At 35.6% G+C, this 14,656-nt stretch overlaps 1 protein-coding gene across 1 annotated transcript in view; it reads left to right on the top strand.

Moving 5' to 3' along the window:
- The window catches only part of LOC149776300 (dynein axonemal heavy chain 8-like), a 565,538-nt gene that overhangs the window by 66,938 nt on the left and 483,944 nt on the right, over nt 1-14,656 (top strand). Inside the window, exons 10-11 of the mRNA XM_089942774.1 lie at nt 6,550-6,657; nt 12,956-13,204. Of these exons, the coding sequence (XP_089798900.1) occupies nt 6,550-6,657; nt 12,956-13,204 (357 nt within the window). The remainder of the gene's footprint in view (nt 1-6,549; nt 6,658-12,955; nt 13,205-14,656) is intronic.

The following is a 14,656-nucleotide window of genomic DNA, read 5'->3' as shown; positions in this document are numbered from 1 at the left end:
ACTTTTTTGATGTGATCATTTTTTAATAATATTTCTCAGTTGAATAATGGATTTTATACTGGGGAAAAATGGTTGCCCAGCAGTTTTATTGTCCTGGGCTCTTGGGCAGTGGATTTTTCTACCCTTGTGAAATGGTCAGACTTTGTGTACAAGTTTGAACACCTTTGAAAATGGAAGTTGTTTCTCTTTCAGATACAAATGAATACGAGGGGAGGATTTTTATTATTTCCAAAGTGATACTGAGCAGGCAGTCTTTTAATTTCCGAAATAACTTTATGACATGTTATATGTTGAAAACCTGCATGAAGTGGTACAGATTTATTGAGAATCCACAATACTGTTGTAACTGCAGGCCTTGCACTCGATTTTGAAATGTTGAAGAAGGTGGAAAGGATTTTGTTTAACATCACAATTTTAAGCTTGACCAAACATTTTGATACAGAGATTTATGTACTTCCCAACAAGTGTCATTGAAACTTGACACAAAATACACATATCATTGAAATTTGATTTGTTATGGCAAGTCCAGTAAATATTGCAATGCTGTCTGAGCTATTGTTAAACCATTTTCACTCAAGTAACAAGGCCTCATCTTACTGCTCAGCCAGACTGTTGTTGTATATGAACAGCCTTAATCTGGCATTAGTTGGAACAAGAACTAGTTTTCATCCTGGTTTCATCCTGGTTTCTCTGACTAAAAAACAAAAGAAGGTATTTTTGTCACTTCATGAAAGTTTGTATTTCACTCATTCCCATCCATTTTGGGGGGTGGGTTGGGCAGGTGGGATGGGTTGATTGTTTGATGCAGGTGTAGGGGGAACCCAATGATGTCCAGTAAATGAGCTGAGAAAAAAAACAACCAATTTATGGACACATTATATGAGAAATACAGTAATAAAGTTATTTTGATGTTATATTTCCACCATTACTAACTTGTCGGTGTTAGTCTCCTCCTTAATTTAAATGCCCGTTTCTTCTCGTCACTGCCTACCCCCTCCAGGAATGTGTTTACTGGTTTTGCATATTGGCAATGTCATGTTTTCTTAATTTCTTTGAAAAGCAGAAAATTGCTTTGTTGTAATTGTCATCATCATAGTTAAACTTGTAGCATTGCAGAAGAAATATTGCAGTGACAATTTTGTTTTATTAATGTCCGAGTGTTTGCTTTTGTTAGTGGAAAAAAGTTGCTAAGCATTGTAATGTTTTTATGTTTGGACTTTGTAGCCATACCCAATTATTTTAACCCTGGTTTGCAGGCAGTGGTAGGATGAGGTGATTTACAGGATTTCTTTGTTTATATTTGGAGTATTACCTGAACTTATATTACAAATAATGATTACTTTTATCATACTTTATTGATGCATTTGTGTGGGTATATATTCAGGGCTACATCTAGGATGTGCAGTTGAAAAAATCATAATAGATTCAAAAAATTTCCAAAAATGTTTTGAGTCTGTGCAGGCATAATAATACAAAAATAAGGATAGGGCACTAAATATTCCAAATGTGAGAAATGCAGAGATTTAGTTTTGTATTCCCTGAGTCACTTTTAAATTGTTTGCTTAACATGTTCCTGCATCATGAAATATACAACAGCACTATCCAGTATACAACGTCTGCTATTCCAGCCAGTTTAGTACCTGTGACCCAAATGTAGATGTCCACACAACACATTTTCTCAGGATCTAGAGATGTGTTGACTTTCACCATAGACCTCATGTTTTTATTCTGACTTGATGAAGCATGCGATGCTGCTTTCTATAACCAGCAATGCAGATAAAATTTATTTGGTTCATTAAATTTGTTTGGTTCACATAACAAATGCTGCAAACTACCACATTGTCAACTGAATATTGTTTATCAGTCACTAATGTATTAAATTTGGCCCAGTTGTCATTTTAAAGAAATTGACTTAAGTACAAATAATACTCTGTTGCCATGGATCTGGATGCGGTTTTATGCAGGGTTGGCAATTGGGCCAACAATGTAAAATTACTGAAATTAAGCCCATAACCACCTAAACAGCACTGAATCTTTAGGAAAGCAAAATTAAGCTCAAAGTCTCATGAACAAATTTTGGACTAGTACAATTACAAGCAGTAATAATTGAAGGGTGTTTGCCAGAAGATGTACATGTACACATATAAAAAAAGGGTAGGGCCAGTAATTATGTGCGAATGGGATGTAGTAGCAGTTAATTCTCCTGTACATCCATCATCTTTTGCAGTTCACTCAAACTGCCTTCTTTTATGAAAACTTGGTTGTAAACTAGGTATCTGCAGTAGATATGATTGTATTTGATGTACAATAAAAGTAGCGTCTCATTTTGTACTTAAGTTTGGTTTTAGTTTTATGTGAAATTTCTTCTTGTTCATACTTCTGTGCAGCAATTTACCTGTTTACTTAGTGGAATTAACAGTTTACTTCAACATTTTGTCAGTAGACAAAATCCAAAATGACGATATTTGTAACACATTTCAAGATGCATGCTCTTTAATTATCAGTCTCTCTTTTGCTTGTAATAAACACATTTTATTACAAAAAGAAGCACTTTTTAAAAAGAAAGGTAGCCTGTAGTGTAATTCAGTTTTTGTAAGCATATCCTGTTGAATGACTAAAGGGGAGAATTTAAAAAAAAATGGTTTGTGTTGTGTATCTCTAGAAACCAGTTTTACATAAAAATATGACAATTTAACCCTTTACCTCATAGAGTGTATGGCTTTTTAGTCCATCAATACACATGTAGCAAAGTTACCCAGTGCAGTGCGCTGTAAATAGAACACCTGATACCTATCTGACACCAAACACCAAGGCCTGAATGTTAATTGTTAAGCAGTGTAGTGTATGTTACGTTTAACAGCAATTTGAATCATTTTACATTTTTGGCACATATCTATTATGTGTGGAAAAATTTAAGAGTAAATTCAGATCGTTATAGCTGTGTAATTATTTTTCATGCAAGAATTTTTTATGTGCTTTAAAATCTTGAGAGAATTCACTGTCAAGTCAGTGAAGCTGCGTGACCAACTATAGCTGCCATTTCTCATACTCGAAATTTACAAATTCTTTGCGTCTACATCACTAAGTCATCAGAATTTGATAATTTATAAAAACTAATTGCTACCTACATCAATATCAGAGCCTTTATCTAAGTTATTGAAGCTTTCATAGTTGTGTTTCTAATCGTAAAAAGTACTGAACAAAATCCTGACCTCCATTTTGGAGAGTGGAGAATATGATCCAGTTACTTTAAATAGCAGATTTCGACCAGAGCATAAACAGCGACCATGTGATCTGATGTAATGGTCATTCGCAGTAACGAATGAGGTATCAAATAGGGGTTTTTCCAGAAGGTGACACTACGAAAATCTGCTAAAAATGGCTGATGTTTACAGCAGGTATCAAAAGGCACTTCCATGCGAATGGAGTAGAGGCATCAAAAGGCACTTCCATGTGAATGGAGTAGAGGTGTCCAAAGGTGCCTCAATGCAAATGGAGTAGAGGCATCCAGAGGCACTTGCATGAGGTAAAGGGTTAACCACATTGCATTACTCAGTCCATATTATGAGTCAAATATGTTTTTTCCCGCAAACAAGAAAAAAACATTCTCATTAAAATGTTAATGTTTCTTTAGAAATATTGATGCTAAAAATACCATTGAAGAACAGCATCTTTCTGACTGACCTTTGTGAACTAGTGGAGCAGCCAATATCAAGAAAAAATCACTTCTCAGCTGTTGCTTGATGAAAGATTCACGGAAAAAAGAGATAAAAGAAATAAATTTGTTTCATAAAAATCACTTTGTTTATGTCATGAACAGCCACCGATAAAGAGCAACCTTCAGTGCCATTGAGATGAATTGGGCGCATTTAAAATTATCACAAACTAATCTCTTCTTCGTTTTAAAGCACTTGAATTTGTGTCAAGAAACATTTTCATTCAACAGTGTTTTTAAAAAATATAAAAGTGTGACATTGACTAATAGTCATTTAAGACTGATACTCTGTTTGCTGTTTATGCTATGGAGTGGTGGGGTTGTAAGCTGAGAGATGGAGAATATGGGATATAGCTTGAAACAAATACCCTAGTTCTGAGTTTCAGAAATAAAGAACAAAGTTCAGTACACTTTTTTTTTCTGAATTTAAGTTAAATAGCAGATCTCTAATTGGGAAAGAATTTTTTTAAATATATAAAACACAAGTGACCAGTTTTACAAGATAAAATGAGAACTCAATATCATATGTGTTTTGCAGTTCAAATTTATTTTTCACAAATTATGATGTTTTTGTTTTAAGGTGTGTGTTTTTTTAAAATATATTTTCATTCAGAAATTGATGTATATTTTGAAACATCAAATTAAACAATGTTAGGTACATGAAGAAACTGCCCTGAGTGACTGTTGTTGACCATAGGCAGGAAGCTGCAGTAACATATGTAGTTGCTGACTTCAAAGTAAGAATGCCACTCCTCAGCAAGTGCCTTTAAATGCATGAAGATTTATTAAAAATGTCAGGACAGAAAGTAACTTTTTTATTGAAATCACTTTGTTCATGACATGAATAGTCACTTACAGAATGCAACAATCAATACAGTTTACACAGCTCTATGCATATAATAAATTGCTGTGCTCATAAACAATGTTACTGTCAAGTTTAAGGGTAAAAATGCAGATGAAACCAATTTCATACCATAGCCATTGTATCATTAATTTTAATTTATGATGCAAGTCCTGTAGAATAATCTTTGGAAAGAATTGTGACCTGCATGCCATAATGCTCAGTTCTTGATCATACATGTGCAATATAAAACATACAGTATTTGTTTGTTATATCTTTTTGGGTTTTAATTGTTTTACTGGTTTAAAAAAAAGTCATTAAAGTGGGTCTTGGAAATAGTATGGAAATAAAAGCAAAACTATGACAGATTAATTAACTCTTTAACCCCTGGGATCACGTTTAAGTGGCAGGAGGTAGAAGCCTACTGCCAAGCTCTGTAGCGTCAAGGTTATGTATGATAAACTAAAGTGGGTGGTATTATAGAAAGGTAGACAGATGTAGCTCTACAATTATACCAAGTAATCTAGAAGTTCTAGTTGCACAACAAAATACAGAGGGAAAAACCTAATTTTTAGGACGAGATATTTTTCCATCCAAAATTTGCCTGTGGTTTGAATTCGATTTTGTGTCAGGATTTTATACTTTTTGGTCTCAGATCTAAGGCAGACCAGTCTGAACTGCATACAGACAGATGAACCTTTGCAAAAAGTGGATAAGATTCACATTTGGAATAAAGAGTGGTCTCCATACAAAAATGACAGGTCTGTTAAGCAACAACAAAATATTTACAACAAAAAATTCAAACTTTTACTATTCCACTCATGCGTTAGCGGAATAGACAATGAAAAACAATCTTTCCAACACAGCTAGGAATTAGGTTAATGGAAAATCACTTGAAATTCGATGTATTAGGATGTATTCAGAAATAGCCCACAAAATGTGTTTCCTACTTTCATTTCAAGCGAAAACGACAAAAACCTCCAGGGGTTATTGAGTTAATAACCACTACACATAGCACTTTTCTGACTGCAGAACAGTATGTAAATTTCAGTTTCTGTTTATGCTAAAAGACATGGATATATGTAAATAACAAACTAGTATGTACATTGAAGCTAAACAGTTTATTTCTTCAAATGTCCATAGATTTTTCTGACTAGCCCACAGTTTAATGTATCAATTTGCAGAGTGAATTGAATAGAATCAACAATGGGTGGCATAAAACCTACTATGGCTGCAGCAAAATCTGTGATGGACTTCCACTAGTTTGAGTGGATTTTCACTAGACTGGGGAAAAATCCATGTACAAACTGAGTAGCATTTCTCTACTTACAGTGGGAACTTAATCCTAACCCCTCCTTCTGTGTCCATCACTTTGAGTGGGCAGTCGCTAAAATGCATTTTGTGTACTGTAATTACTAAATCAAGTACTGTTTGATTATTTTTTTATACTTCTACTTTTTGGGTGAAATTATTGTTAGCAAAATTGTAAAAAAGCTCATCTGACATAGACAAGTGAAATTTGATGGGCATATTTGTATGTGCTTTGTAGATGCAGCGTGTTCATTATTTTAACAAGCGCAAGGGTTTTTCTCCAAAAATAGGAGGTTTAAAAAAAATATGTTTGTAAATCAAAAGCTTTCATTGATTTGCTGAATATACTCAGCAAAGTTTCCAGGGTAAATCCATGGACCCTGGCACCTAATGACACCATTGTCAATGGCTTAACTTGACTGTCATGCCAAAAAATAAATTTGCATTTCGCAAAATTCTGGAACTTTTTGGAAATATGCATTTTGTGCAGCAATCAGGGTATATTGTGTTCTACAAATGTAATCTAATTTGGAAGTTTAACTACTGGTTTCTTTGACATTTACTTTTTCAATGTATCAAGATGATTCAAAAGACTGCTAATTTAGCAGTGTAAAATTTTAATGTGACCATAACTTTATGCCTATGTAATGTCATTTATGCCACTGTGTTCTTTGTTTATTAGGTTTCAATGACAGACTGTCTTCCAGGACTTATCAATGCCATCAAGATGATCCATAGTATTTCCAGGTACTACAACACTTCAGAGAGGATGACTTCACTCTTCATCAAGGTCAGCTTAAAATTCTTCTTGATATGCCTGCCATACAATATTATGTTGTGATGTTGTTCATTTGCATGTCTATGTGTTCCTGATTTTACTTTTGCATAACAACTCGAGCTTACCAGAATCTGCTGATATCAAAGTTTGTTGATTGAAGGAGGAAGCATATGATTTTGTGTTCATTGGTGACGGTTAGTAACTGAAAGAAGAAAAATTATTTCTGCACCAACATTTAACTTTCTGTCCTGGTGCCTTCACCAAAGTTTGTTGAAGATTTGCAATTCTGGCAAGAAAGAACCTTATTAATTTTGGTTTCAGATGGTTTAAGGTCGAGGTTACTGTGATTGATGGAAGACATATGTATTCTCTTCAGTAACAATATCTCTGCATCACACATTGATTGATGAAGACTGTCAATTTTGGGGTTGGAAGGTTGCATTTCAAGGTTACTGACTGAGAGAAGAAATTTTGTTTCTGCCCAAAATTTTCAGTTTAATAGCAGGAAGAGATTATGTGTTCTTATTGCATTGCTGCTCTATTCCAAGATGCTAAGTCACCAATTACATCAGAACATATATTCCATCCTGCAGAAGGGTGAGAAAATGAAAAGAATATGATCCAGTCTAATACCTATCTTACATATGGAGCCTCTTACTTTCCTTGGACTCTTATGCTAATAAAAGTTTGACAGAACTCTGAACAAAATTCACATTTATGTTTGTCTTTAGGTGACTTTTTCACCAAGCATATTCTGTGTGGTGATCTGATTGTAAAGGCAGGCACAAGAAGACCGCTTGGGATGATAACTGCACCTGTTTGTCTACTCCTACAATATTATATGTCTATCCTTATATTTATATCTGACTGCCAAAATTGACACCTTTCCACAAATTAAAGTCAACTTGCTTGAATTGGACTATACTTACTCTGATGTCTTTTTCCTAATGGAATTAATTTCTGATGAAAGAAGGTGGATATGTTTTCAAGTTCAATTGACATACATTGGAGTTGGTTGAAATATGATGAGAGCCAAGCATTGCCAAAGTTGGTTAAAGGATAGGTAACGTTTCGTTAATGAAATCAAACTATCTAAACACTATTGTCAACATTAGCATTTTTTCTTAATTTCATTTAAGAAAACCACTCCAACTTAAACCAACTTGAGCATTTCATGGCTGCCTATATGGGTCAGGCCATAAGGAGGCCAGTCACAAATCTCCTCCTAGATCATTGAGGATATGTTCATCCCATTTTGCAAGAAAGACTAATTGAAGTGTTAGTCCATTTGCTTGCTGAGAATGAGGCATGGATGGTGATGCCATTTTGGTTCTCTGGCTGACTCAGATGAGTTTACAGAAGAACTGGTTGTAGTGGGGTCCATTAGGGTTCCATTCATCATCCCATTTTCTTGAGCAGATGATGGAGGAGGAAGAAGTATAGAGTTTTTAATCAATGGTAAATTAAGTTTACTTTTACTTTCACCCAGATCAGTGTCTGAAGCCTTTGGGAAATGAGGTCATTAGGAGTCTTTTCAGTGTGGAGAGTCTTTCTCAAGCCCATTCTTGTTCATACCTTTTGCTGCTCCCAAATGCATTGATGGTTCAGAGGTTACTCAGAAGTTTTCTCACAGTTAGGAGTTTGGCAGACATCAGAAGGGGTGGTAAATCCCCTCTTTTATGCTTTGGTCTCATCTCCAGGTAGAATCTTAAGAGGCTGTATAAATAAAGTCTTTAGATGCTGGTAACAAAAGCCTTGTATGCCGATCTCTCCTTCAGTTTGCTGAAGCCAGAATCATTATCTCAAGCCACCTTACAGTGCTTGTTGGAGTATGTGGATAAAGTAGGCAGGCATTCAAAGTCCAGGGTGCTTTCTGCAAAGTTTATCCACCTTTGTAGAGATATGCCACATTTTGTTCTTCCTAGATTACAGAAGAAACCTGTTGAGGGCTGCGTAGCTTGATGTTGGGATGCTCTTTGGAAGTCTAACATCCTCTGTGGAAAATCGCCAGACTTGATATACCAAAATACTATTCCCTGGCTACAACTCTCAGCTCTCTAAACTGGCCAAAAAGTGATCGCAACTGAGGGAAGAGGTATATATCCTTCTGTGGGGGAAGCATTGTACAAAGGGTGGAAAAGTATCGAAGTACACATTTCTGTTTTTGTATCTTTTGATGTTGAGAAAGAATGGAAACTTTTGATGCATCATCGCTCTTTCTTCTTTAGCCAAATTTCTTCTGGAAGACCATTTAAAAATGGAGATTACCACCTTGGTCATAAATGCCATAAGGCTCAATGACTTGGCAGTTGGATGAGATCTTTACAGTGTGTACCTTCATGACCCCATCTTCCTGGTCAACATGAGATAGCTTTTAATTTGTCCAGGCCAGGAGTTGTTTGAATTTCTGGGTCTTTCATTTGGGCTTTGCTTTGCCACAGGGCATTTAATAATGCGAAGTGGGTAATAGCAGCTCACTTTAGGATTTTAGGGATCCCCATCCTCCAGCCTTTAAATGACAGTTTGAAGGCACAATATCAATTGACATACTTTCTGAAGGACCTTTCCCATAGTTGGCTGACTGTGGCTTGTCTCGGTCTAATCCCCAACCATTTTAAGTTGGATCTTAACCATTCTCAGGACTTATCTACATAGGGATGAATTTCCTCACCAGTCAGGCCAGTTAATGTTTCCTTGGGCAGAATCTCCCAGATTCTTTCCATCGGTGAGGGTTTTCACATTAGATTAATTGAAACTGGTTAGGGAATCAGGCTAACTTTATAGGAGTCTTATGATGCTTTGATCTGCCCATGTTTTTCCTGCCAAACGTATGCATAATCAAGCTTTTTACTTTTATGTTATAGAATTACATAGCAATGTCATCCAAGAAACAAAAGTACTTTGAAGGCAAAACGGACAGTCAGCCCTTGAAAGGTTCAGACAGTACAGAACTTTAAATGGAATATTCAGCATTTTGGCCATGCTTGGAAAAAGTTGATGAGGCAGCAGTTACATTAATTGAACAATGTACCATGTTGATTTGACTACTGCTTAAGGTGGAAGAGATTGTTGCCACCACTTAAAATTGAAGAGAAAAAAATCAACAAAGATAACATAAATTTGAGAGATCTAAAGAAACCTTTTCACCTTGCTGGGGTTTTAATTAATCTAGTTCAAAGTTGGGTATATTCAGCTTCATAACTCTGTCATTACTTCTTAAGGACTAAGCATGTGGTTAAGATCTCATCTAAATTCATTGTTTTCTTGGGGTTTTGTTTGTTTGCTTTTTAAAAACAGTATTGGTTGTCAATTTAGACTTCAAGTGCCTATACAGTGAAACCTATTATGAGGGACCTCTCGTATGAGCAACCACCTGTCATTTCTGACCACGATTATAATTGACTGATCAGTTTTGTTATATAAAAGCTCTGTCATGAGTGACCACCAGCTGAAAGGTACCTCTGACCATGATGTCTTGGCACAATATGCATTTCGACACTGGTATGATTGACTGCATTGCAATAATAAGGATAAACTCCACTGACCTTTATTTAATACCTGTAACAATGAATGCATATACCGTTCTAAAAAAATAGGCTGGCTATCAATATCTGAAATTTTGTAGGTATGTTTATGATATTCTCTATTTTCTAATGTAAACCAGACTAAAGTACATGTAGATCATTCCAGCACTTAGCCTGGTTCCCACCCTTTTTGTAGCCCATATGTAGGAGTCGGGCCCAGTATTCAGCTCTTTCAACGACCATATTGTGAGAACAGAGTCGGACAAAACTGACCTTTATATAATCATTTGTAACAACAACCGTTTGAGTAGTAAAAATTATTTTCATCAAAAAAAAGAACAGCATAAAAAGGATTCTGGCTGTCGGTTTGTATATTGTGACAGAGGATACAGTCCATAAACCAGGCTAATTGTACATTGTGAATTGCCATTGTAGTGCAGAAAATAAGGTAGTGGTTGCATATATTGTTTGCCTGGGGGTAAATAAGGTCTTTTTCTATTAAACCAGCAAGTGAGAATCATTTGTGGGATTCATTTGATCATTTTAAGACTTAACATGTTTGTTGTTTTTCCCAGATTTTACTCTGATTACATCCCAATCACCAGGCTGTCAGGTTGGTGTGATCAGGTTCAACTGTTAGTTTATAGAGTTAATCCCTTTATGTCATCTTTGCATTCAGTCTTTGACTTTAGTCTGTGAGTATTAAATGAATCTTTTGTGGATGAGATAATTGTTTCTTTAAGTAATTGTTAGATATGCAATGCACATGTATAGATTTTAACACCTAGTACCTTAATAACAGTGGAAGAACCTCTAATTAAAAAGAGAGAAATTTTAATGCTGGAGAAAATTATTGCAACTGAAAGAAGCGATAAAGAGCAGACCACTTGTAAAATAGTGGTTTAAACATCAGTTAAACAGTCATATGCTAATGCTTGTACATGTGATTGACAGATGTAAATGAGATTTCATGTTTAATGACTGATGCATACAATATTTTACCAAGAACTAATGATAAAGAGTAGAATATACGTCCAGTGATTGTGGTCATAATTCTTTAAATTGTTCTGTAACTGGACCATGGAAACTGATCTTATTGTACCAGCCTGTTATGAGAGACCACCAGTCTTGATAAACCATTTTTGTTGGCAAAAGGGGCAGTCTCATTACAAGTTTTAATGTATCAGTATATTACTTTTCCTTTGGATAAATTTATGTTGTTCACAAGAGGCTCAGCAAGGTGTGCCTCTCAAGTTAGTAAGTTTGTTTAGATTTCTTTAAATAAATTACAAGTAAAATTATTGCATAAGATGTTGATCAACCTTTTCTAACTATACAAGTACAAGACTTTTGAAATCATTATTTAAATCCAAATATATGATCTAAATAATGTTATCAAATGGTATCTGGTTGTAAATCACCCATGACATCTTTGTTTTTCGATGGGTGGTCATTGTCTTCATTCATTGGCTGTTCAAAAGACAATCAGTAATGTAAATCATCCCCTGCACAGTAGAGTTGCAAAAATGGGGTGACTAGATCCCCATAGCAAATGGGAGAGTATGAGTGAGATAAGAGAGGAAAAAACCCTCAAATTTTTTCAGTCGTTACTTTCTTGCTGAGGCTTGGAGATGTTTTCTAGGTATTTATCCCTCCACGTTTGGTGTGAACATAGAGGGGATCAAGTCCCCCACTGTGTTGTGTGGGATTTTGAAAAATCATGTGAGTTGTACTTTACTGTTGCAAAGATTCCTTTCTTCCATACTGCTCTGATGACATATAGTCTCAGTCTGGGGCAAACGAGGAAGATATTCCATATGTTGGTTATGACAAATGCACGAGGCTGCAATAGTTTTCTATTCGTTTATAACAGTCAGATTACTAATTGGAAGAGGGAATATTTTGCTTGGACTGGGGATGCTGCATCTAGGCAAAAGGTAGCAATTCACCTTCCCCATATTTGTGGAAGGTTTTTGTTATGGTAAGGAAGAATTGCGATTGTTTTGGAAAGTGTTTAAAGGTTAAGGTCATTGTTGGTCTAAAAAGACTGGGTTTTGTAAAATAACTTTATGGATATTTTGCATTTAGCATAATAAAGAAACTTTTGATTCTGGGGGCCTAAATGCCAGTGTCATGGTCAGTCTAGTAAGAAAATAACAAAGTTTGCACAATAACTTTAGATGGCATACCTTGACCAAAGGCATGCCATGGCCAAAGGTCCAGGTCACAGAGACCTGTTTGACAATAATGTCTGGATTCAGCTAATATCTGGTAGTGCCTTCATAGAGTCTTGGTAATACCATCAATGGGCAGGCATATAATGTGCCATTCACTTGTTGAAATAATAAGTCTCTTCAGCTTATACTTAAACATTTGTAATCTCTTGAAAAATATAAAAAGAACAACACATTAATTCCAGTTTGTATTTTTATGCTTCTCAAGTGTTTACTTCTAGCTTAAAATAGGGAAGATTACATACATTGGTTTTTAGCCATTTGTTATAACAGCAGTAAAAAATAATATCATTGATATGCTCTGATCTACTTATGACTTTGTGTTGAATATTGTTATCAGGTACAAAGCAGAAATTATTCCAGTGCATTGATTGCTCCCTACATCAGTTTTGGATTCATGTTCATATTGCTGTGTTGGCAATGAATAATGAACTTTTTCATTGTCATTTACTCTTGAATCACTAGTGATGTTTAGTGAAACAGATACTGTATCTATTTCTTTTCATATCATTTTGGTTTTTCATTGAGTCACTTTTAAGAACTGTTTTGAAGGTGACAAATCAGATGGTGACAGCTTGCAAGAACTACATAACTGAAGATGGGGTCATGAGAGTGTGGGATCTGCCTCGCCAGCCTCTAATTGAGAAGTTGCGCAACTGTGTCAACCTGTACAAAAACTACCATGAAATCTTCCATAAAACAAAGGAGAAGATTGAGAGCACTCCAGGGGAAAGGCCTTTTGACTTCTCTGAGATGTACATCTTTGGCAAGTTTGAGACTTTCTGCAGGCGACTGGAAAAGGTATTTTGATATTTACCAAATTATAATACAGTGGTCCTGATATTAGAAGGCTCTTTCCAATAGAGGCTGCCCTCGAATGAGAGGTACCCTCATCTTATACTACAGTAGTGTAAGTTTTATAATTTTTGTCTCATTAGGCACTTTTTAAAGGTCAACTTTTCAGTGTTGAAGAGGTGGCCTTAGAAAAAGGGAGCAGTTGGAATAGTATACAATACTTAATAGAATTGCTGTTTCCCTGATTAATTATATCTTTTTGGAATCCACATTTACAAATGTGGGAGAGTCTCTAATTTTCAACTTTTATGCTGTCATTGATGGAAATGTACTTTTTGTTATGGCTGAGCAGTTAAAAAACTTGACAGGCAAGTTCACTTTACCATCAGCACGTCTGGCCTGGAAAGCGTTTGTTTACTTGAGTATATGTAGTTGCATTCCTTCTAGAAAACATCTGATCTGTCACTGTTAGCATCAGTGTCCCTGGGATTGCAATCAGATATTTTTGATCTGGCCAATTGGAATAATAAATAAACATGTAATAATAATGATAATAATAATAATAATAATGAGGACTTTGTATAGCGCCTAATCTTTAGAAGCTCTAAGCACTTTACAACATTACACAACACCTATAACATAAAAAAAACATATATGATGATATTACAGAAAACAAACACCATGAAATTAGAAAACCTAAAAACATGCTGTTTTAAGGTAGGGAACATTATTAAGCCCTTAAGTTTGTTCTTGCAGTTGAAATAAGTGAGTTTTAAGAGCATTCTTGAATGGGATCACTGTCTGTGTCTAAGTTCAGTGGGCAATTCATTCCATGCAGCTGGGCCCTGCTATGCAAAAGAATGTTGTCCATATGACTTCGTTTTCATAGTGGCAATGATGAGTATACGATTGTCAGAAGAGGAGCGTAAGTTACTTGCTGGTGTATACACATGGGTGAGGTCGGATTGGTATGTTAGACTGGAGTCCATCATTGAAATGTAGCACAGAGAACAAATTTTGTGTTTGATTCTGGATCGAATGGACAGCCAGTGTAGGGTACAGAGCAGCAGGGAGGTGTGCTCTGATTGCGGTACTCTAAGTATGATCCAAGTAGCTTTGTTTTGAACTTTTTGAAGTTTCTGAACTAGATATTGAGATGAACCAGACAGAATTGAGTTACAGTAGTCCAGTCATGAAAGTACTAATGAACACACAATGTTTTAGAGGCATCAACTGAAAGATATTTGTGAATGGAGCTGATGCGTTTCAGCTCAAGATAAGCATCCTTGCATATGTTCATGACATGTTGGTGCAGCGTGAGAGTACTGTCAAGTGTGACACCTAGGTTTCGTACTGACTCTGTGAATTTAATGTTGGTGTTACTGATATTTATTGTTTGAGGTAAAGGATGTGACTGAGAAAGTCTTTGTGTTGTGATCAGAATGGTCTCATTTTTAG

The sequence above is a fragment of the Sinohyriopsis cumingii genome, chromosome 18 (assembly GCF_028554795.1).
Source record: "Sinohyriopsis cumingii isolate HCF-2022 chromosome 18, ASM2855479v2, whole genome shotgun sequence".
Taxonomy (NCBI): domain Eukaryota; kingdom Metazoa; phylum Mollusca; class Bivalvia; order Unionida; family Unionidae; genus Sinohyriopsis; species Sinohyriopsis cumingii.
This window is presented reverse-complemented; position numbering and strand designations above follow the sequence as displayed.